Genomic DNA, 23,376 nt, shown 5'->3' with positions numbered 1-23,376 from the left:
GTGTGTGTGTGTGTGTGTGTGTGAGACATATACATACATCTTAAAAGGCTTGTTTGCTTGGAATCTGGTATATTTGTAAGTTCTGTCTAGATTTGGATTTGTTTCAAATTTTGATTGGTTTTCACATTTAGATTTTTTATTAGACTTTTGATAAAAGCATGCTTGTAAGTGTACTAGAACAAACTAATTAGGAAAAGTCTGCTAATCCGATTTACCCATCCAGAATTTTCTGGGTAGGTGATTGTGTGGTGGATTATTAAATTTATGTGGTGTGGGATCCATATATAGAATAAATTTGAATCACAAGATAATAATTTTAGGTAATTCCTGGATAGTAAAGTCTTGATTTGTAGTATTACTGTTATCATTATGTATGTTAAATTAGGGCAAACTTTTTTTTTTTCCTTCTCTACCTTGTGTATCTGTTCTTGGCTGCTGAACAGTAGGGACAAAGCTTCTAAAATTTGTGTTGTCTATTTTATTTATTTATTTCTCCTAAAATTTCTGTTGTCGATTTTATTTATTTATTTTGTGCGCGTGTTGAATTCTTAGATGTTTGGAGCACCTGTCGTTTTGGTGGGTATGTAAGAGTTGCTATTTCAGATTTAAAGGAAATGAAATTTTGGTGAAAAATGTGAATTTCTTTTACTTGTCCAACTATTGCAAGAACTTTGATTATATCTGTTTTAAAAAGTTTGTGTTGTTCGTGTGTACTGGTATTTGTCATTGTGGTTGTGGTTCAAAGATCCAAATTGTTTATTTATTTATTAGGATGTGTTTGGATGATGGATTTGAATAGGGGTTTGGAAAGGAAAATTGGAATGGTAAAAAAGTTTAGCTTGTATTTCATTCTCATTTTTCTTATGTTTTTTCTTATCCTTTTCAAATTCTTACTTAAATATGTAATCCAAACACAATGTTAATCTATGTATGCCGCATGTTTGCAAAGCAATTTAATATACTTCAATTGGTTTTCCATTGATTTTATTTTACGACTTATAAAAAAATATTGTTTTGAAGTTTGCAAAGCAATTTAATAAGCTTCAATTGGTTTTCCATTGTTTTTATTTTACAACTTAATACAAAAAATATATTTTAGAAAAAATATATTACAAAGAAAAAAGATTTTAGTTGAAATGTGACAACAATAAACATGTATGGGACTAGCTTGACACTGAAACTAGTGCCACATAGGTTGTGAAAAATGATACACTTGTATCAAAATGGAGAATTTAGTGATTTAAAGTGATCATAATTTTTTAAATATATTTTTTTAAAGTTTGTTGTGTTAGGAAAAAAAATCATATTTAATTAACTAATATTTTGAGGGAAAAGAGTTTTTGTGTGATCAAATAAGGGTAAAATAGTGTTAATTTATTATTAATTGGGACTATCAATAGATCTTAATAGTTAAATTTGGTTCTCATCAAGTCCCATAGAAAATAAGTCCTAGTAAAAATCATTGTTAAAAATAATTTTTTATGATGATTTTTTACATATGTTGATAGAAATTGACAATTAATGATTTTTTTTGGTCAAGATTTTTATAAATTGTCACTAAAACCTACAACTAGTGACGTTTTTCTGTGGCGAATTTTTCAAATTGTCACTGAAAGTTAAAAATTAGTGACTTTTTTGTGACAATATTTTTAAACTATTGCTAAAATTTATAATTAGTGATTTTTTTTATGACAAAATTTTCAAATTTAACAAGTAGTGACTTTTTTTAATAGTGTTTGATGAAAAAAGCTATTAATTATCATAAGACCTATTAAACAATAAGTCTACATATTATAACATACACGTAAAATCCCCGTTACTAATTTACAAATATATCCTATTGAATGTCTAACTATTTATATAGAATTGATTTACCTCTGTCATATCACATTTTAGAACACATAACATACTATATTTTCATTTCTATTCACTTATATCAAAACAGTCTGCGTTTCAAATAACACAATGTGCAACTCAAGGTTAAAAATCAGAAACCAAGATGTTGAAAAATACTTTTCAGATTACATTGTGAGTAAAGATCTAACTTGATTAGTATTAAAAAAGCCAAACCAAGTTCCAGTTAGATTAACTTTCGAACTGAGCTCGATCTGAATTTTTGAGCTCAATATGCAAAGTAGCTGAGCTTAAATCTTACAAGGGTCAACTCGTTTGTTGCACTAGGAATATCACTGTCTTCTTTGTTTACCATGAAAAACAATTATAGGATTTGATATAGGTCAAAATTTATTTTGCTCTTTTGAGATTTGAGATCAGAGCACTTTACCTCCTTTGTGATTCAAATATAGTAGAAAGTCTCTAAGCAGTTTTGGACCAAAGTGTAACTATTAATACCGTTAACTACAGAAGTGAAATGACTGTATAATACTCTCAAACTCTATACTTTTCCAAATTCTTACTTAAATATGTAATCCAAACACAATATAACTACAGATGTGAAATGACTATATAACACTTTACTTACTTTGTGATTCAAATATAGCATAAAGTCTCCAAGTAGTTTTGGACCAAAGTGTAACTATTAACACCGCTAACTATAGATGTAAAATGACTATACAATACTTTCAAATAAATGACTATAAATCTCGAACTCTATATTTTTTATGTTATTTTCTCTCCTCTCTCATACACATAATTTATAGTGTCTTAACATTAATTCAATTATATCCCAATCAATTTTAAATTCTTAATTGTTTATTGTAATTCTTAATTTTTTATTCTAATTATAATTTATATCACAATTAATTCTAAATAATTAATTATTTATTGTAATTCTTAACTTTTTAATCTAATTTTAATTAATTATATTTTAAATCACAATTAATCCTAAATTTCTAATTATTTATTGTAATTCTTAACATGTTAATCTAATTTTAATTTAATTATTTTTTAGATTATTTTTTAATTATTCTATATTTTATATTTTAATTTAATTATATTTAAAATCAATCCTTAATTGTATTTTATATTTTAGATCAACAACAATGCTAGGTTTGGCTGGAATGTTTCGAAATTTGCCTTGCCGATCGTCCAGGCGGACATCCAGCTGGTTGTCTGGGCGGACGTCCGGCGAGATGGCTCACCATTGCAGTCGATAAGGGTGACATCCGTGGTAGACAATTTTTCACCCGATCGTCCGGGCGAACGTCCGGTACACACCCATTCGAACCCCTCCCTTTCGAGCCCTCGACCATTTCCGTTAGATCAAACCCAATACTATTATGAGGCTACACTATAGGCTCATTAACCTATTTGGACTTTTTTAATTCAAAATTAAAAAATTAGGTAGCTTTTTAAATTGATTCCCAAAATGGGTCAAAATATATTTGCAAAATATGTTTTTCGTTTTTATTTTTTTTTTTAAAAAAATTACGATTTCGGTTTTTTTTTATTAATTATTTAAAAAAATATATTATGTTGATAACGTATTTTGTAAATACGTTTTCTAATTAAGAAAATGTATTTTACAAAGTACATTTTTATTGAATTTTTTTTCAACAGAAAGCGTATTTGCAAAATTCTACGTTCATCTTGTTCTTTCCAAATTCTACTTTAACGGAATAGACTTACAATTATTGTGTTTTAGGTGGTCTCTTGGTGCAATTATGTATGAAATGTATAAAGGTAACCTAAGAATGCTGCTAATCAATATCTTGTTTGCATTAAAATGAAATAAAAAATCACATGCCAAGTTCTGGTGAGTTTCAGTATTATTTTTATTTACTTCACCACTTTAACCTGTGTAATCCCCACCTTCTTGTGAGATTTCATTACATGCATGCTCTCATCTAGTTTAAGAAATTTTGGTGAAGCTTTTTTGCACATTTCTTTTATTTCATACTTATGTTTCATTGTGTTCTTATTGTTGAATTACCTCACAAATTGTTTTCCATTTTTGTAGTAATTAAAGAGTTGTTTCGATTGCCTGGGTCAGTGACTTTCATTTTCTTCCTAGTTTTGATGTGATTCTGAACTTGAAGAGTGCCCAAGGGAGAGGCTTCAGATCCTCTGTCCCAAGTTTATATCCCAACCCTTTGTATCATTCCCCTGAGCTGCTACGACGCCACCACTTGAGTTTAGGCAAACCATATAACAGAACAGCAACACTAAATTTTGATGGACATATTGTTGGAACAATCTTTTGTGTAAATAAAATAAATTGAAATAATTTAAACAAAATAAAATAAAACTTACAGAATTTATTTTGTTGAACCGAAAATAATTAAAGACCAAGTCGAGTGTGTGACACTCTGTCTTTAAGACAGATTCGCCCCGCTACGGTACTTGCGGTTGAGTGACGTTTATCTCCCAGGATACAATGATCTTTACAAATTATAGTAGTACTCCAAACAATTTGTTCGGCGAACCAAACCTGTGTTCTAACTCTCTGAAATTTATACTAAAACTAATATGAAGAATAATGCAAAAAATGCAGAATTTAGGACAGCAAAAAGACAATAATCAGACTGAATGTCGGAGTCCCTGGATTGCTGGATTTAAGGCTATATATATAGGCAAAAAACTCTGCCCCGAACAGGTTCCAAAAAGTTGTGAAAAGGTGCACAATAAATTTGAACCGTTGCTTGAACTCTTTTTCAAAAAGTTTGAAAAAAAGTACCATTGATAAGAACAAATTTTCAACCAATTTGAAAAGTGATCTGTTGGAGAACAGTTAAAGTAACTATTGCACCTTTATTATTTAAATCATTTGAAATATATATATATTAAACTATTTGAATATATATATATATATATATATATTAAACTTTTAGAATAGTTTAATAAATAAAGGAAGAGGTACAAACTTTAGGAAACCACTTATGAACCTAAAATTTGAATTTAGAATTAAATTAAATTTCCATAATTACAAATTTTAGGAAACCACTCAGGAACCCAAAATTTGAATTTAGAATTAAATTAAATTCCCACAATTATTTTTTATTTAAAAAATTCAAATGAATTTTATCTAAAAAATTAATGTTAGACCCGAAAACGATGTCAACTTTCCATTCACTCATAAATGGTTTTGACGTTCCATCTTCACCGGGTGACTTGCCACGCGGCAAGGAACACTTCACCTCTTCGGACCCACCCCAAAAGACGTTTGGGGCCACTCAAATTTGGGCTAAAAAATATGCCAATATTAAACCATTTTTCCAACACATATAGGTGGTGCAAATCTTGACTGCACAAAACCTTTTGATTTAGAAGTTGACAGATCTGGAGGAACAGCGGAAAAACACTCCCTCCAAGCACAAGTGCAGTTTGAGTCTGATTGACTAAGGACCAGTTCATCAGACTATAGCCATGACCTGAGGACACATACCACTTCCTGATGAGAATATGTTGTGTGTAATATTCCTTGTAAGCATGTTACACAATGAATCCAAGAAAAGGAAAATTCACCTTCAAGTAGATTATGCCATCACTGGATTTTTGCATCTTTAGTCTGCAAGGAGTTTGCCAATCTGTTGATGATCTTGAGTTTCAACAGTTGAATGCCTTCAAGAGATTCAAGGTACAACATTCTGGTATCTTAACAAAAAGAAATCCTCAAGTCAACATTCTGGTATCTTAACAAAAGAAATCCTCGTGAGGCATATATTTTGCAATTCTGCACATGGTTCAATTAACATTTCATTTTTTCACTTTTATTTGTCACTTTTATTTATAGGTTTTGAGTGTAGGCTGTCGGTTTATTCACTGAAAACCAGCTTGTTTAGAAGACAACTGGAGTTGCAAGCCATTACATGATGGAGAGATGATATTTGAGTGGTGGCGTTGTGGCAGCTCAGGGAGAGAGTGGTACAAATTGTTGGAAAATGGCTTTGGCAAAACCTTATTTTTTGCTAATTTTGAGCATTAATTAAGGTGGGACCCAATGGGTACCCAAGTTTGTGGGAGGGTGATGTTATAGGTAAATTGGGCTATATCCATTGGATCCAAAACAAAATCCCCACGTGCGGGTGCGTGGTGTGAGGTTGGGCTTATCCGGCTCAATACTTATCTTTTAGGCCAAAAACTTTTGTAATTTATTTATTTATTTTTAATTTTGGTTTCAAAATTCAAAATAAATTGGTCCAGGTTTTTTTCTTCACCCAAACAGATCCCTAACGAGTTCAGACCCACCCGAACAGATTCATACTTGTTGAATTCAAACTGAATTTGTCTGAACAGTTGCCTATCTGTTGGCAACTGTTCGAACAGCCACCATTCCTCCTATAAAAAGCCAACAATTCCGAGATAAATTTTTTCCCTCAAAATTTTGTCCTTCTCTTTCTGTTCTTTTATGTGTTTCTGCATCTATTCTGCATTTAATTTTTAGGAAGAAAGAGAAAGAGTTACAACATAATTTGGTTCGCCAGACTTGATTTTGTAGTGCTGCAAATTCAAGTGTTAGTCATTACATCATGGAAAGTAGATTCTGGTTAAAATTCGAAGCTCCGGAGCGAGGGCAAAATCTATTTTACGGAGATTATGTCCAACACAAGTCTCGACTTTAATTTTTGTAAGCGTTTAATTCGGAATTTAATCTATATAATTATTTTCTGAATTATTTTATTTTGTTGTTTATTTTAATTATACATTTAATTTACACACATCACTGTGGATATAACACAAATAGTTGGGACAGGATCCCAAGTTTGCAAGGGAAGTCTATCAACCTGTAATTTATTCAATTTGATGAAATAAAGGTGTTGAATGCGGAGTCCTGTTCTATGCTCCTTTATTGGTTCCATCAATGAGTTGCAAACAAAGGGGAACTACCAGGTATTGTCTTCTATTTTAGATTTAAAAAATTGCCCTTCTGTTCAAATTATAATCGCAACCCACCTTGATGCATTTGGGTCATGCTGAGCCAGGTGCTTAAATTGAGCCATGACATTACAATTTATGTATGCAGGTGGTGCTATGGGGTTGTCAAGTTATGTGCCAAGATAAGGAAAAAAAAGGTAAAGAGGGGGGGAAAATGTAGGAGTGGTAGTTCATTGTTTACATATTTTTATCTCCTCTTATGAGGAGAAAAAAAGTGTTTCTAGTATTTTTTGCCTCCATACTTGCCTTTTGTAACTATTGGAACGGTGGATTTGTAGGTGGTTATGCTTCCGGAGATGTGGAAATCCAAAGCGTTATGGGGAGAAAAAGAAGGTTATCAGGGACTGGTACGCTCAATCAATTATTAGCCCACCCAGTTTGAATGGCTCATGAACGCTTTACGCCTCCATGTATACATCGATGCTTTGACTCTTTCTGCTAGCTTGAGTGCTTCGTGCTCTGAACTTATGTTCAGACAGTCAAGCAGATACTCGGGGGAGAATTTGGTTGCACCATACACGTATTGGTAGATTGTATCGCCTAAACTTGCTTTTCCACTCTGAAAACAAAATTTTCCAACGTGGGATGTGGAGTTAGAAAATTTTCAAGACTAATGTAAAGAAGGGTAGAATTTAGAAACAGAAAACAGTTTTGCTACGAACATAGAATGGAACAAAAAAAAAAAAAATAAATAAAAAGAAATATTGTAATGGCAAAAAAGATTAACTTGTATTTCATTCACATTTTTCTTTCCTTTAAAAAAAAAAAAAATCTTTACACAAATTCATAATCGAAACATAACTTTAATCTCTATATACTCCATGTTTGCAAAGCAATTTAATAAGCTTTGATTGGTTTTCCATTATTTTTATTTTACAACTTAATATGAAAAAATATTAGAACTATCATACCACATTTTATAACATGTGACATACCATGTTGTCATTTCTATTCCTTATATTAGAACTATCTGCATTTCAAGTAACATAACATGCAACTCCAGGTTACAAATCTGAAACTAGAATACTGAAAAATGCTTCTCAAATTACATCGAACAAATTGGCTTTATAGGGCATGCAAAAAAACAACTCATTTTAGATTCTTGTAAAAGAGTAATTAAGGTTTTACTCCATATAATGAGCTTCCTCTCTTGCAAGAATTCATTGAAACTTGGGCATTTGTTCTTCTTGTAGTTGTTTCTTCTATTGGTCTTGTTGGTTGTTCTTTGTGGATTTATCTACAAAGAGGACATCATCAATCCAAGCAACAGTGTTGAATGCCAAACCTTCCAACACCCTTGAGTAGCTCTCTAGGATTGCTTGCCCCACATCCTATAAAATTGCAACACTTTATTACTTCTCAAAGTAATACTCACATCAAAAAAAAAAGAAAAAAGAAAAAAGAAGAAGAAGAGAGTAATATTCACACAAACATGTAAAATCTCACAACTGTATACCATGGTTTGTTAATTTTAAACAAGACGATTGTCACACAATAGTAATATTACAAACACATAATTTTTACAAAATGCAGTTTTGCCAGTACTGCATTCATCCCAGTGAAGTGAGCGTGTTGGCAACAATGTATTTTGTGCATTTTTCAATTTTTTGTTTGTTTGCTTGTTTGTTTGTTGGTGTGTGTGTTTTCGGAAAATAAAACAATGGAAAGTTTGAAAACATCTATCATTTTTGTGCAAAATGGTTTTTGGAAATTCAAAAACAACTTTTTAGTATTTTTGAAATAGTGAGTTGTTTTCAAAAAAATATTTCGAAAATAGTTTTCGGAAACAATTCCCCAAAGAAAAAAAAATCAAAAAATGAAAACACAACCAAACACTATTTTCTGGAAGAAAAAAAAAAATTGAGTTTCCAAAAAAAACTACTTTTGATATATATATATATATATATATGTATATGAAAAAGGCCTTCATTTTAGGAAACAACAAAAGTGAAAACATGAAACCGATAAGTGTTTTGGACCTTTTTAATGTTTTGTTTCCAAAAACACAAACCCAAAAAAAAAAAACATAAGCAATTGGAAAATGCACTTTTGATTCATCACTTCAACGTATCAATAACCATAAAAATTACACATGCTTACCTTATTGTATTGAATCTTGCATGTATCCAAGCTTGTTTGTGAAAGTTCAGGGTACCTCTGCTTCAAACAGAACAACAAAACCTCTGCTCTCTCTGCTAAAACTTGGTTTTTGTCACTTCTATCAATGTCAGACATGAAATCCTTAACCATGTCCCATGACGATTTTGAATGGCTCATGAATGCTTTACGCCTCCATGTATACATCGATTCTTCGACTCTGTCTGCTAGCTCGAGCGCTTCGTGCTCTGAGCTCATGTTCAGACAGTCAAGCAGATAATCGGGGGAGAATTTGTCTACAACACACATGTATCGGTAGATTGTATCGCCTAAACTCGCTTTTCCACTCTGAAAACAAAATTTTCCCACATGGCATGTGAAGTCAGAAAATTTGCTAAACTAATGCAAAGAAGGGTGGAATTTAAAAACAGAAAACGGGTTTGATACAAACACAGAATGGAACACAAAATACACATAATGGGATGAGTTTTATTATCCGTCATATATGTATTTTGTGTCTGAGTCTGTGATCGATTTTTTGTATTTCTGATCTTATTCAACAGAAAAATGGATAGAATCAAAGCATGGTGGACTAACCTTAGGAAGTGATGCCATATATGAGTCTGGAATTTCCATCTCACATAGGATTGTACCATTGATAGCCATGGCAGCTTTGTGAATTTGATTCGCGCAATCGCGCTTTTTTCGCAAGTGTTTCCTTGATTTCTCAGAGAGGCCGTCAGGCGGAACACAAGGCACGGGAAGCCACCACTTTTCCTCTTTACGCTGAGGATGAATGACCCGTCTGAATGAACCAGTACGCGTTGAATTACCTGACATACTTCCTTGTTCTGCATACCAAAACTCAGTTTCTTGGAAGCTATCCAACATGTCCTGTTTTTTAAGAAAATGAAAACAGAGTTAAAACAGGGTTACTCTGTTTAAACAAGTTTTATGTGTTTTTTTGAAAAATGAAAACATAAAACATAAAATGAAGAAAATAAAACACAGACAAACATCACTTTCCTTTTTATAAAAAAAAACTTGTTTGGCAAACGGCTTCCTAAAATTATTTTTGAGAAAATTTCATGAAAAATCAAACTCAATTTAGGAAACAACAAAAGGTGAAAAATGATATGAAATCGAAATTCGTTCTGGAACTTTTCATTGTTTTGTTTCCGAAAACACCCACACACAAAAAAAATAAAAACAAATAAATGAACACGGTTTAACCGAAACACAACCAATTGAAAAATGCAATATGATTCATTATTGCAGGGTGTTAATGCACACCCCTGTTTGGAGACAGAGTAGCTCTTTTTCTGTTTCAAGAGAATGAAACTTGTCTTACCACAAGCATCGAGTCTAGCTTTCTCAATGCAGGGAGGTTGATGTAAATGTCTGATCTCGGTCTGCTTTCCATCACCTGGAAAAGAAAAGACGAATCAACACCTTACGCTAAAACACGCGAAAATGGTAAAATTCATAAGTACCCTTTTTGAAATTTACAAGATTCAAAAAAAAAAAAAAAAAACCTCAACCGCCGTTCCATCATGTAAATTTTGTGATGTGGTTGGGATGAATTCGACGACGTAATCACATACGGATAGAAGGCAATTCATTTCCCTTTTCCACATCAACTTGTTCTCAGGATTTAGAGGTTCTAATTTGAGATGGTGACCAAACACAGAAGCTGCAGCATACAACATGACTAGAAAATGAGATAGAACCACGGTTTTAAATAACAGTATCGGGAAATGTATCTATATCAGCTATACGATCATAGGACAGTATCAGCCAATATATTAGTAATTTATCGGTATAAGGTCGGAAAAAACATACCATAGAGGTTGGTTATGGCATTAGAAATCGTAACAGCGGTGCAGACACCTTTCCCACTTCCGGACATGTCTTCACCGAGCAAAAGCTTGGAAAATCTTTCCCTCATCATTTCAAGTTCTGGGAAGTGTTTTCACAACAAGATCAGCAATCCTGTATTTCTTTGAACGCTAATTTTTTTTTTTTAACATAAGAATTTACCCGAAAGCTCACCTAAATCCACCGGCTCGTTATCGTCAGGTTTGTCGCCCAACCGGCTCGTTTGCTGCCTGATGCCCAGTCTGCTAAGAATAGGAGTTTTTCTCAGCGGCCACAGCGGGGATGGTGTTCCCGGGCTGCTTTGGTCGTCAGTTGGCTGCGAGCAGCCTGACATCTCAGAGTTTGTTCTGCAGTATGTGAAAGAATCTGTGCTCATCGTCCAAAACCCAGTAGTTCCAGAGGGTGAATTGTCAGTTTGATCCACGGAAGAAGGTGAAGCTTGATAACCCAGATCATAATTCTCATCCGAATTAGACAAGTTGTCCATTTTTTGAGACTTTCTCTTGAAGGACTTGGTTTAAATACTCAAATCTGCATATGGTAATGAAAATGTTACAAAATGATTAAACCTGTTCCAAAATTTCTAATGATTGGAGTTCATGGCTATCTAACACGACAACCGTGACAGAACTCGGTCTCGAAGACTAGCTGTGGAGGTGAAAGTGTTCTCACGCTTATATACTGTATATTATTTTCATACTCAAGCAAGCATGTTTACTTTGAAAAAATTGAAATTAGTTTAACGAAAATAAACACTAAAAAAATATTTTAACATTTTTAAAAATTATATCAAAATAACAAGTGGTCTTTGTTTTTTATCATATCAAACTAATTTCTATTTTTTTGAAGGAAAAAAAAGAAAAGAAAAGAGAGAATATTTTGGAAAGGAAAAGGAACAGGGTGAATATTTCTCTCCCTCTCTCCCTCTCTCTCTCTATATATATGGTATTTACTTACAATAACTACCCTTGAATCAACTTGTATTACAGAGTTCATTCATGAAAAAGCAAGACAAATCTTTAGGAGAAAAAAGCAAAAAAAAAAAAAGGTCTATCATGTGTCATTGTTACCTGAAAATTTTGAATAATTCAACTGAAATTTGCAGGAAAGCATGAATGTGTAAAAAAGCAAAGTGAATAACTAAAATTTGAAAATTCAAAGGCAACGGTTTTCAGAAAAAGTAACGGTAAATCAATTATTTAAGTTACCTTTAATAGAGCAAGATTTGAATTTGAGCCGTTAAAAGCCATTGAAGTTCCGTTTGAAACCTTCCCTCCCTCCTATGAACTCATGAAACCTTTTCTTTTTCTTTCCAAAAGAAGTCTACTTTCTTTGAACAAACAAGAAAAAAACACCATGATCATCAACAACAACAAATTCTAGCCGTCCGATTGCAAACCCGTCTTTATCGATTCAAATAAGACCAACCCAGTTGCTAAAATAGCTGATAGACAAGATCTGAAGAGAATTTTTGCGTGCTGACTTTCAGACTACATAACAAAACCCTCCCAAGAAAGCTTTAGAAGTGGAAGGATATTAATATTGATTTTGATTGAATAAGGATAATGAGGAATAGAATGTATATATATAAAATTGGAATAATGGAGAGAGAATGTGGTACTCGAATTGTATTGATTGTATGATGATGAACTCAAATGATTCACATTTTTTATAATAAGACTTTCAACTTCTGGATGTGCATGAAATGGTCCCACAGATGCTTCCATCTAGTTCAGAACTTTTGCACTTTCTTCAAAGAAAATGATGATTTTTTTTTTTTTTTCTCTCTTTTGCTTTTGCTTCTTTTATTATTTTGTGTTTTTATTAGTAATAAAAGAATAATAGTATATAAAATATGTATTACAACTGCTTTGTGACTAGTCATTTTAAAACATGATATTCATTCAAATGACATTTTAATTATTGAAATGTCGAAATATTCTATATTAAAATTATGAATAGAATAGCATTTTTCGTAATTAATTATCTATTAAAATGACATTTAAATAGTAAAATATCACTTTCACTCCGGTGAAAAATTATGTGCACAAATTAATGCTATTTTTTGTAATGAAAGAAAAAGAAAAAGAAAAAATATTTAGAGTAACGCTATACAAATAGAATTTTTTTCATACACGATAACATGGCTTTTTATGATCATTTCATTTCAACTCAAAACATCCGAAAATTATCTAGTAGGTCCAAAACACCACTGTCTGTATGTCCGTTCAATGATATTCTATAATTTGTCCGCCATGTCCTTAATTTTTGGGCCATATACTCATTTAGCCTCATGTTATTCGTTAGGTATCCAGCCAACATGAAATTCCAAAAAGACAGAATAATTTCTTCAAAACTTCTATTATTGTGACTTATAATGGCAACAATAGCACATCATTTAATAGATGTATTTTATGTATACAATATATTTTATAAGATGTGACAGTGTATTAAAATATTTAAGGCAATACTTTCTTTCTCATGTAATCTCTAATGTCAATCATCTCTTTTACACATAATTGAATATTAGAAATTAATTTAAAAGGTAGAGTTGTATATTGTTTTCTTTTGTAAATTATTTTTCGTTTAATTATTATTACATTAAAGGTGTGTCCAAATTGCATGTTCTTGGGAATTTAATATGATGTGTGGTAGTTAGGTCTGTCGGAGGTTAAGCTTCAGAGGCATGTGAAATATTTCACACTTGAAAAAGACAATAAAACCTCTTCTTCTTTGAGAATGAGGTCGTGACATAGACGTGCTTGCCATTAAATGGAGACTTAGTGACACTTTTGTTCTATCCATGGCATATGGAGGTATCATACAATTAACGCAATTGAAAAATCTTCAATTAGGTCAAGCACTTCTATTATAATTTAATACATTACCTACTTTTGGGTGCAAGACAAAAATAAAAAAAATAAAAATCATAGTTTAGAAAAATAATTATAATAAAATTGTACCCCAATGTACAAAATTCATACTTATAGTAAAGTTTGAGACTGATATTATTAAACAATTATCTGTCTCACAGCCACAAGGGGTTGGTTGGATGGTCAAGACTTGGGATCTAGGGTATGCTCTCTTCAAGGTCTTAGGTTTAAAACTTTCTAAATGCAAATAATTCTTTGAGACTAGTTCATACGGAACTTTGTTCCGTTTTAATTGGTCCTTTGAATTAGTAGGTCCAATAGGCCGAACACTGAATTATCAAAAATACAATTGTCTCCCTCACTTCATTCTCAAATCATCAAATAATTGGATGTTACTCTCTGGATGCATTCAAGAAAGAAAACTTTTGTCCTCTAATTTTAGTTTGTCAATTTCTTGTTATTATGTTTATAGTAGAATTATCAGCTATGATTCAACTTTGTCTTGGGTAAATGTTTGTAGATATTTCGTGTGCAGTACTCCCGTGTTATCAAACTTGTCTAGGTCCTTCATGTTCGACTTCTATTAGGTAGAGATTCTTATAATCACACCTGAAGAGAGTTGTTTGATCACTCCTTTTTTTTTTTTTTTCCCCCTAATGGAGAAAAAAAAAGAGAATAAATTCTATACTTGGAGCCATTCTTTTGGAGGGTTTTAGGAGGCTTCTGAATCATTTGGAAGAACATTTTTTTATAATATCCTACTGAATTTTCACTCTTGAGCGGCCTTGACCTTTTGTGGTGTGACCATAGAAGAGGCATTGCCTTTGTCATAGTGGTCTTCATCCACTAAGGGAGTCTCTGTGCCTGCTGCTTCCATCTATCAGCCCACCTCAGTGCCTTGCTCCCCCAAGTATTGATTTGGAAGAGCACTTTATATATAATAGAAAAGTCCATGAACCATGTAAGAGTAATCAAAAAATGCTACAGAATTTGAAATGGAGGGTGTAGATTTAATCTTTTCTTTGTGGAATCAGTCCATGAATGAATTATGTCCTTAGATTGCACATTCTGGGTTATTTTTTGATCCATTTTTTTTGGGTTTGCAGACCTCTTGATATATAGTTGTTAGCATTCTACATCAGATACAAATGATAACATGATGAATTTATAAGACGACGACGATATATTTAACTTAAAGATACCTTCTGGGCTATAGCTCTGTTTTTCCTTTCATTTTCTTTTATCTCAGCAAACTCAGCATTGAAACACAACCCAAAGATTTTTCAAAATTTTGAAGAAGAAAAAAATCAAATTTAAATATTTTGTTCTGGACTAATTTAAGAGCCCTTAGCTAGTGTTGGTTGATGGATTCACAAGAGCGAAGGAAAAGATGAACCAACAAGCACATAAAACAATGAAGCCAAAGGTCACATACACTATCCATATTACAACTCAATTGCCTTTAAACTTGCTTTTGTTTGTCATTAGAACTCGTATTTTCACAGAAAAACAAGAACCTCCTCCATGGGATTCTCCAGAGATTCATGAATCTCTCGCATATCGATTGCCCTAATTCTTGCTCCTCTTTGACAAATATTCTTTTTTCCGTAGAATCTTCTTTCTGCAAAATCACAGTGGTCATATATATTTTCTTGTTAACCTAAAAGTTCAAAAAAAATTCATCATAGAAAGAAACAAATAGAATATATGTCTAAGCAATCTTACATTAGGGATGAATTTGAGCCCAATCTTTATTTGTCCTTTGTAGGTGTCATCTTCGAGCACTACATTGTATGGAGTTGGTCTTATTTCTACAATTTTCTTGTCATTTCCCTCCACAATTAACCCTCGGAGATAAACTCTACAATGCGAAAGATTAATTAATTAATAATAACAAATAACAATATTAATACAGTTACGCGACAAAAATCTGAAAAAACACAAATGGATTTTAACAAACCCCATTTCGCGAACAAATGGATGTTCATAATCACCATAAGTAAGCATTATTGCACAAACCCCATTATACATATCTCATCAAATCTCTAAAAAAAAAATTAAATGCCATGTATTCGAATGTACTATGTTCAAAATTATGACTACCAATTGTATATTCATCCATAATAATTTTAGATACAAAATAAATAAATCAAACCCTAAATTTGTGATCATTTTCACAAAATGCAAAATTTAGGTTAATAAAGACTATGAAAGCATTATATGGACGATGATTAACAAAGAAAAAAATTTGAAAGTAAGAACATGCTACTGAGTTAGAACTATTTACATGGTTTCACCAACAAATCCACCGTCAGTGAAATATTTCTTGTCCATGATTTTGAATTTAAGGTGACTCATGTTTTCCAATTCAGTAGGCGGAAATTCAAATGTGAATTTTTGGTTCCAGTATATTTCTTTTTCTTTGTGATTACCTGCACCAATGAATTTGTATAACTAGGATATAATCAGAGCATATTAGCATCGAGAACAAGAAAAAAACGAAGAAAAGATCATCAAGAACTGGACCTTTCGAAATTTTGCTTCTTTGCACTTGAGTTCCACATTCAACGACGACATAATAGGCTGGTCTCCCTGTGAACATAAGGTTCCAATTAGAACAAAACATAGAGAAAAATATTCCAAATGGAGAACCAAAATGAATTCTACACCCCATGTGAATTGCATAGACATTGCATCTATGATCAACTAAAAGAGAGAGAGCATGGTTTTAAATAACGGTATTGAGATAAATATTAATATCAATGATACAGTCATGTATCGGCTTATGTCAGACAGTATCAAAAAATATATTAGTGAATATTGATATTAAAAAGTCCAAAATCTCGATACATATTGGCTAATATTTAAAACCCAGAGACAGAGAGAGCACCAATAATATTGGTGTGTCTAATGCCTTTTGCACCAATAACAAGTACTTCAAGTATTCTTTCTTTCATGAGAACAGGACATGAATTAAACAAATAGGGAAAAGATCTCTACATATTTATATTGGAACAAAGAAATTAATGATAAACAGGGGTTACGATAGTTAATTTATTAGCTTTCAATTAGTTATTAATCCTTGACTTAAGCCGCTACAAAATATAACAGCACATGCAATAAATATGTAAATTCTTATTTACTTCAGAGAAAGAAGGGTGGGAAAAGAGATAGTAAGAACAATTTGGCCCCGTTTGTTTTCAGAGGTAAAATGAAAGGGATTAATAGTAAAGGGATTGTTAGTGAGGGGATTGATAGTGAGGGGATTAACTAAAATTGTGTTTGTTTTGATGATAGTTGTTAGTGTAGGAATTGTTAAGTTATTTTTATATAAAATAATAAAATAAATAAAAAAATATAAAAAATTAAACATTAATATTTTAAAAAAATTCCCAATATAAAAAAAATAAAAAAATAAAAAAATTTCTAATCCCCTCATTATTTTTCTAATACTATCTCCACCTCCACCTCCTCCATCTCAATCCCCCTTCCAACCTCCATTTATATCACCTCCTCTATCCTAATCCCCTCCCCAACTCTACAAACAAACAAAACACTAAATAACCCTACCTCCATCCTAATCCCCTCCCATCTATTTAATCCCAAAATAAACGCGCCTATTCTCAGAAAGGTGAAGGAAGGGGTTAGAGCTCCAATCCAATCCTCTACTAGCCACTATAAAATATAACTGCATTCACAAATTGGCTTACAAAGGATAAAATATCGCACCCTCATGAACTTCTTTCATAGATATATGGTGTGTTGCATTGTGTACATACAAAACCCAACTAGGATATGAACCGGGGCATAAAATTCAAAAAGCAATCCAGCAGAAGAAAATGAAAAAAAAAAAAAAAGTATGATTTTTCGTTTAGAAAATAAATTCTACAAATTATTTCCAGTTTTTTACAAATAGTTAGAAAAACAAAATTAAAACTGTTGAGAGAATAATCAATTGCAGTTAATCTTTCTCATAGTATACATGTTATGAATTGGCTTCAATTATACTATATCCTGTTTCCTTCCTCAATCCCTTCTTGTCTACCAATTTCCGCATCCTTTCCACATCTTCCCATCTACACTGCTCTGCATACAAGTTCGACAAAACCACATAATAACTAGTATTTTCTGGGTCCAAGCAAACGAGCTGTTCAACCACAAATTCTGCAATCTCAATGGACCCACAAATTGATCTACAACCAGCAAGAAGAGCTCCCCAAATTCTGTTATCAGGCTCAATAGGCATACTTTTCACAAATTCAAGAGCATCTTCTACATGTCCTTGACGACTAAGCAAATCCACCATACAAGCATAGTGGGCAAGTTTTGGAGTAATACCATATATCTTTTCCATGGCATAAAACCAATTCCAACCTTCATTCTCTAACCCACAATGACTACAAGCAGATAGAAGAGAAATAAAGACCACCTCATTGGGTTTTATCCCGCAATTCAACATGTTCGAGAAAGTCTCTAGAGCTTCATTTCCATACCCATTTATCCCATAACCGTTGATCATTGAACTCCAACATACAAGATCTTTTATTAGAATCTCATCAAAAATGGCCTTTCCTTGCCTTATCCTTCCAAATTTGCAATATAAATCAATCAATGCTGATATTAAAAATGCATTTGATGAGTAGCCGGCTTTAGTCATATGTGCATGGATGCTCTCCCCGAGCTCTTGAACTCCCATGGAAGAGCAACCTTGTAATACACTCACGAAAGTGATCTCATTTGGCTTCTCGTCTGTTGATTGCATCTTTTTGAAGGTATCTAAAGCTTTCAAAGAATGTCCACTCTGTGCATATGCTGAGATCATGGCACTCCACGCGATAAAATCTTTCTTTTGGATCTGACTAAATAAAATCCTAGCAGACCCAATTTCACCAAACTTTGCGTACATTTGGAGAAGTGCAGTCATGACTGAAACAAAAGCCAAGAATCCACTTTTTAGGATGTACCCATGAAGTCCCATACCAAAAGTAAACTTTTCTTCTTCTCCACATGCTCCAATTGCATCCAACATTATAACTTCATCGGGTTTGAAACACCAAGATTGCATCCCGGAGAACATATTCAATGCCGCTCTTGGGCATTTGTTTTCGATACACCCATGAATCATAGTCCTCCAAGAGACAAGGTCCTTGTTTTCAATTCTATTGAAAACTTGAATGGAGGTCTCAGGATATCCACATTTTGCATACATATCTACAAGTGAGTTTTGAACATTGGTAAGAAAATAATATTGTCTTTTTATTGAGAAACCATGTATTTGCTTGCCAAATGACAAAGTGGCAAGAGCACCACAAGCAGGTAGTATGCTTACAATGCTCACATGGCTCGGTTGGACACCATTGTATTGCATTTCTCTGAAAATCTCAAAGGCCTCAATGTGTTGCCCACTCTTCGTGCATACCGAAAGCATTGCATTCCACAAAACCATATCTTTATCGGGCACCTGATCAAACAGCTTCCACACAATTTCAACATCCCAACTAGAGTAAACACCTAGAAGGGTGGTTACAACCGACGTTTCTGATTCAAAACCCATTTTTATCAACAACCCATGAATTACCCGCGTCATATTTTCAAAACCAGAAGCCCCAACAGCCCGTACGATGCTCAAAATTGTCACATAATTTGGCCTTTGCTCACTTAAAAGCATGGTTTTGAACAACCCAATGGCCTCTTCGGGCTTATCTCTCCTCACCAAGCTGGAGATTTTTGAGGTCCAAGATATAACACTTCGATTTTCACCGAAAAATTCAATTGGGTCTTCAAAATACGAATGGGTTTTAAACAATGTACTCTGTGAGAAACAATGTATCGAGTTCCGCATAAAATGGCACCATTGGGTCGTTTCGTCGAACAGTTTGTGTGCCTTTCGAAAAAGAGGATACATCTGATGAACTCAGAATTATGATTTTCTACAGATATATAGATGGAAAAGAGGTTTTACCGTTGTGGGTCTGAGAAAGTTATCAGCACAGAGGACACAGCAAGCTCATGAGAGAGAGAGAGAGAGAGAGAGAGGGAGAAGTCGTGAATAGATTTCAATGGACTGACCCGATTTTGGGTAAACGGCTGAAAAGTTGTCATTGTAAAACAATATACACTGCTTTAAAAATTCTGTACATGTATTTTTATTTATATTATTTTTTTAATTATGGTTAATTTTTTTAAGTTATGATTCATATTTTTTTTTAATTATGTCTTATATTTTATTTAATTATTACATTTGTTTTTTTTTAATCATGGTTAAGAAAATTAAAATTATGCCTTTTTTCAAAGAAAATTATGAATTTTTATTGTGAAAGTTACAAATAATAAATTTAGAATGTGTACATTAAAGTGAAATTTATGAACTATTATAGTTTATATTATGAACATTGTGATTAAATTATAAATGATGTGGCGTAAATGATATAATTCGTATGTGATGAAAAGAGAGTTGTAGGGATGTAATTTTGAGTTATCCACGTGGCCTATGTGGTTAGCCAAGATGCCACGTGAGTGATTTTGATTGGTTGAGGTGTGGTCAAATCATATGTGAATTTGAGATGTTCAAATGATGGATTAGAGTCTTAGGGCTGTTTTGGGAAGTTGGTAAAAAGCTGATTTTTGGCTTTTTATAAAACTTTTTGGCTTTTTTGGATGTGGTTTGGGAAGTTAGTAAAAAGCCGACTTTTTAGATTTTTTGTTTAATATTTTTTAAAACTGTCAAATCAATGCAAAATGACGAAAATACCCTTACCTTTTTCCGGAAATTACGATTCTACCCTTCACTATGTGAACAGTGTTTGCAACGTTGCTGGGTGCACATGTTTGCAAGTTTTCCCCCTTTTTATATATTATTCTAGCATTTCCAAAATTTTGCCTAATACTTTTAATTATTACAAATGTATTATTCTTTTTTTTATGATTTTTTTTTTATTATTGCAAGTTTATTACTAAATGTATTATTTGTTATATATTCTACAATTCCCAAATTTTACCAAATACTTTTAATTATTACAAATTTATTATTCTGTAAGATCTCATTTGTTATTATTATTATTACAAGTTTATTACTAAATGTATTTTTTTTATACATATATTCTACAATTTTCAAATTTTATCAAATCATTTTAAGTATTACAAATTTGTTATTCTCTATTTTTCTAATTTTTTATTATTGTTATCACAAGTTTATTACTAATAAATGTATAATTTTTTTATTATTCTACAATTTTCACATTTTACCAACTACTTTTAATTATTACAAATTTATTATTCGCTATTTCTTTAAATTTTTATTATTTTTATTACAAGTTTGTTACTAAATGTGCTTTTGTTATAATTCTACAATTTCCAAATTTTACCAAATAATTTTCATTATTACAGATTTATTATTCTCTATTTTTCTAATTTTTTATTATTATTATCACAAGTTTATTACTAATAAATGTATAATTTTTTTATATATTCTACAATTACCAAATTTTACAAACTACTTTTAATTATTACAAATTTATTATTCTCTATTTCTTTAAATTTTTATTATTATTATTACAAGTTTATTACTAAATGTATTTTTGTTATATATGCTACAATTTCCAAATTTTACCAAATAATTGTAATTATTACAAATTTATTATTCTCTATTTTTCAAAATTTTTTTTATTATTATCACAAGTTTATTACTAATAAATGTATTATTTTTTATATACTCTATGGGTTCCAAATTTGACCAGATACTTTTAATTATTACAAATTTATTATTCTTTGTTTTTTGAATTTTTTTTAATTATTATTACAAGTTTATTACTAACTGTATTATTTTTGTAATACAAATAATTACCGAATTATCCAAACAAATTTTGCAAAAGACCAAAATACGAGGAGTAACTTTCTTAACAATTATTATGACAGTTTTGTTAATTATTGTTACACATTCATTTCGTTTGCCATCACCTCGTAATGTGGGAACGGGATTTACAACCCAAGTTCACGCCGATGTCGCACTAATTCATTCCGTATTGATTTCCTTACTTCGTTCATATGTACGTCATCGTCGCCCTCTGGTTCACCATCATCATCATCACCAAGACCGTCAACGTTTGGTATGTCGTTGAATGTAAAAGTCTCTGCATTCGCAACCTTGTTGAATGCTTCATCGTCGCTCGAGTTGCGGCGTATCAAATTATGTATCGCCATTGAAGCCCCAACCAATGGCACCTGCACTTTCCCGAAATCATGTCGCGGCATGTTATGTATGAATCCCCATCGCGCTTTCCATACGCCGAACGTACGTTCAATTGCACTCCGTAAGGAGGAGTGCACCGTGTTGAAAAGTTCGTTTGCATTTTTTGGTCGTCCGGTTGCGCGAAACACTTCTTGATGGTACCGGCATCCCTTATACGGCGCCAAAAATCCTTTTTGGTTCTTGTATCCCGCATCAACAAGGTAATATTTTCCTGCTTGCATGTTGATAATTTCACATTAGTACGGTGGTCAATTACAAATACCAAATGCACACAACTAATACAAACAAAAAAAAATTGTGTCGTTCATCCTACCCTCCTCTGGCATGGGGAATTGTTTGGCTGGGTCCTGTGTGACTTCGTTAAAAACTCTACTGTCATGCATACTTCCCTCCCATCCGCAAGATATAAAAATAAAACACAAATCGAAATCACACACTGCGAGTATGTTTTGCGTGTGCCGTCCTTTACGGCCAAAATATGGCGGTGCCTCCTGAGGAGGGAGATGTGCCTCCACATGTGTGCCGTCAAGCGCGCCAATACAGTCCTGAAATTTCACACATTATCATAAATATGGAAAAATGTTACTACCCAAAATAAGTTTGCCTTACTTTCCGAAATCGGGTACTACTCATGATTAAATGTGCCAAAAATAAATACTCTCACTTTGAATGAGAAATATTTTCGTCGGGACTCCAAGTACGGATGTCTACTGTGTTGTGACCTTGTCGGTCGGCAGTGTACTCTTGTCAACAACTTCATCGCTTTAAGAACTCGCATTACATGACGCTAGACAGTTTCCCCCGAGTGTTGAAAACGGTCTTCTATGTCCCAACTCGTGAAGCCCCGTAACACGAATATGAACATGCCGACACTCTCAACTACGTGTATACCATGAGGACGCTGTGGTATTGGAAGGCCAAAATCCTCAACTAATGTCTTGCACAACATCAAGAACACCTCCTGTGACATTCGAAAATTTCGCTGAAATGCTTCATTCCTTCCTCCAAGCATCTCCTGCATCCACATGCTACCAGTCAATGCGGAAGTGTGAAACGGAGTCCTGTCAACGTACGCGTACTCGTTGGCAACACGAGCAACTTCCATCAAAATCATTGATGTCGTCGACTCCATTTCTCCGATCGTCTCTCGTATCCAAGCATTTATTTGGCCATTGCGTACGACTCCCGAGCTAGTACCCTCTTCTGCATCTATAGACGTTGCAAATTATATGAAATCAGAACTACTAGTTGTAACTTTTAACTGGCGAAATTAGTTTCACAACTCCATGATATATAACACTCCTGCGGAAGCCACTTCAATGACCAAATCAACGTAGGCTACTGTGGGCATGTGAAATGTAAGGAAGAGTAGTAGAAAGAAACAAAACCATGTGAATGCTTTGCAGGTTTGTACAATTTGTATTTGCATGCTTGCATATAAGCATG

At 32.7% G+C, this 23,376-nt stretch overlaps 2 protein-coding genes across 3 annotated transcripts; both read right to left on the bottom strand.

Annotated features, from left to right (window-relative positions):
* Positions 1–7,749: 7,749 nt before the first annotated feature.
* On the bottom strand, positions 7,750–12,453 carry LOC114321937 (rop guanine nucleotide exchange factor 3). Its single transcript, XM_028269172.2, has 8 exons — positions 12,018–12,453; positions 10,984–11,340; positions 10,774–10,890; positions 10,467–10,624; positions 10,283–10,357; positions 9,529–9,825; positions 8,935–9,279; positions 7,750–8,165 (listed from the first exon to the last, which is right to left on the bottom strand). Exons 2-8 carry the CDS (start codon positions 11,294–11,296, stop codon positions 8,037–8,039), a joined length of 1,434 nt encoding a protein of 477 aa, XP_028124973.2. The 5' UTR covers positions 11,297–11,340; positions 12,018–12,453; the 3' UTR covers positions 7,750–8,036.
* Positions 12,454–16,081: 3,628 nt separating this feature from the next.
* On the bottom strand, positions 16,082–19,801 carry LOC114321940 (pentatricopeptide repeat-containing protein At1g11290, chloroplastic). 2 transcript variants are annotated; one of them, XR_014362527.1, is made up of 3 exons: positions 17,665–19,776; positions 16,209–16,274; positions 16,082–16,114 (listed from the first exon to the last, which is right to left on the bottom strand). XR_014362527.1 is itself a non-coding variant. In XM_028269173.2 (1 exon), the coding sequence occupies exon 1, from the start codon at positions 19,585–19,587 to the stop codon at positions 17,668–17,670; it is 1,920 nt and encodes a 639-aa protein (XP_028124974.2). In that variant the 5' UTR covers positions 19,588–19,801; the 3' UTR covers positions 17,523–17,667. The 2 variants fall into 2 exon arrangements, 1 of the variants encoding a protein (XP_028124974.2); XM_028269173.2 differs by lacking the exons at positions 16,082–16,114; positions 16,209–16,274 and having other exon boundaries at positions 17,523–19,801.
* Between the last annotated feature and the right edge of the window lie 3,575 nt (positions 19,802–23,376).

Source organism: Camellia sinensis, chromosome 2 (assembly GCF_055761805.1).
Source record: "Camellia sinensis isolate YWXY chromosome 2, ASM5576180v1, whole genome shotgun sequence".
NCBI classification, from domain to species: domain Eukaryota; kingdom Viridiplantae; phylum Streptophyta; class Magnoliopsida; order Ericales; family Theaceae; genus Camellia; species Camellia sinensis.
Note: the sequence above shows the minus strand (reverse complement) of the source record. Positions and strands in the feature narration are given on the sequence as shown.

Bases quoted from the DNA above. Each gene is read 5' to 3' on its own strand.
- LOC114321937 (XM_028269172.2), bottom strand. From the start codon at position 11,296: ATGGACAACTTGTCTAATTCGGATGAGAATTATGATCTGGGTTATCAA. The intron at 10,358-10,466 runs GTTTTTTTTTTT...TTTCTTTTCCAG, and splicing joins ATGATGGAACGGCGGTTGAG to GTGATGGAAAGCAGACCGAG. The intron at 9,826-10,282 runs GTAAGACAAGTT...CTTAAAAAACAG, and splicing joins AGCTAGACTCGATGCTTGTG to GACATGTTGGATAGCTTCCA.
- LOC114321940 (XM_028269173.2), bottom strand. From the start codon at position 19,587: ATGTATCCTCTTTTTCGAAAGGCACACAAACTGTTCGACGAAACGACC.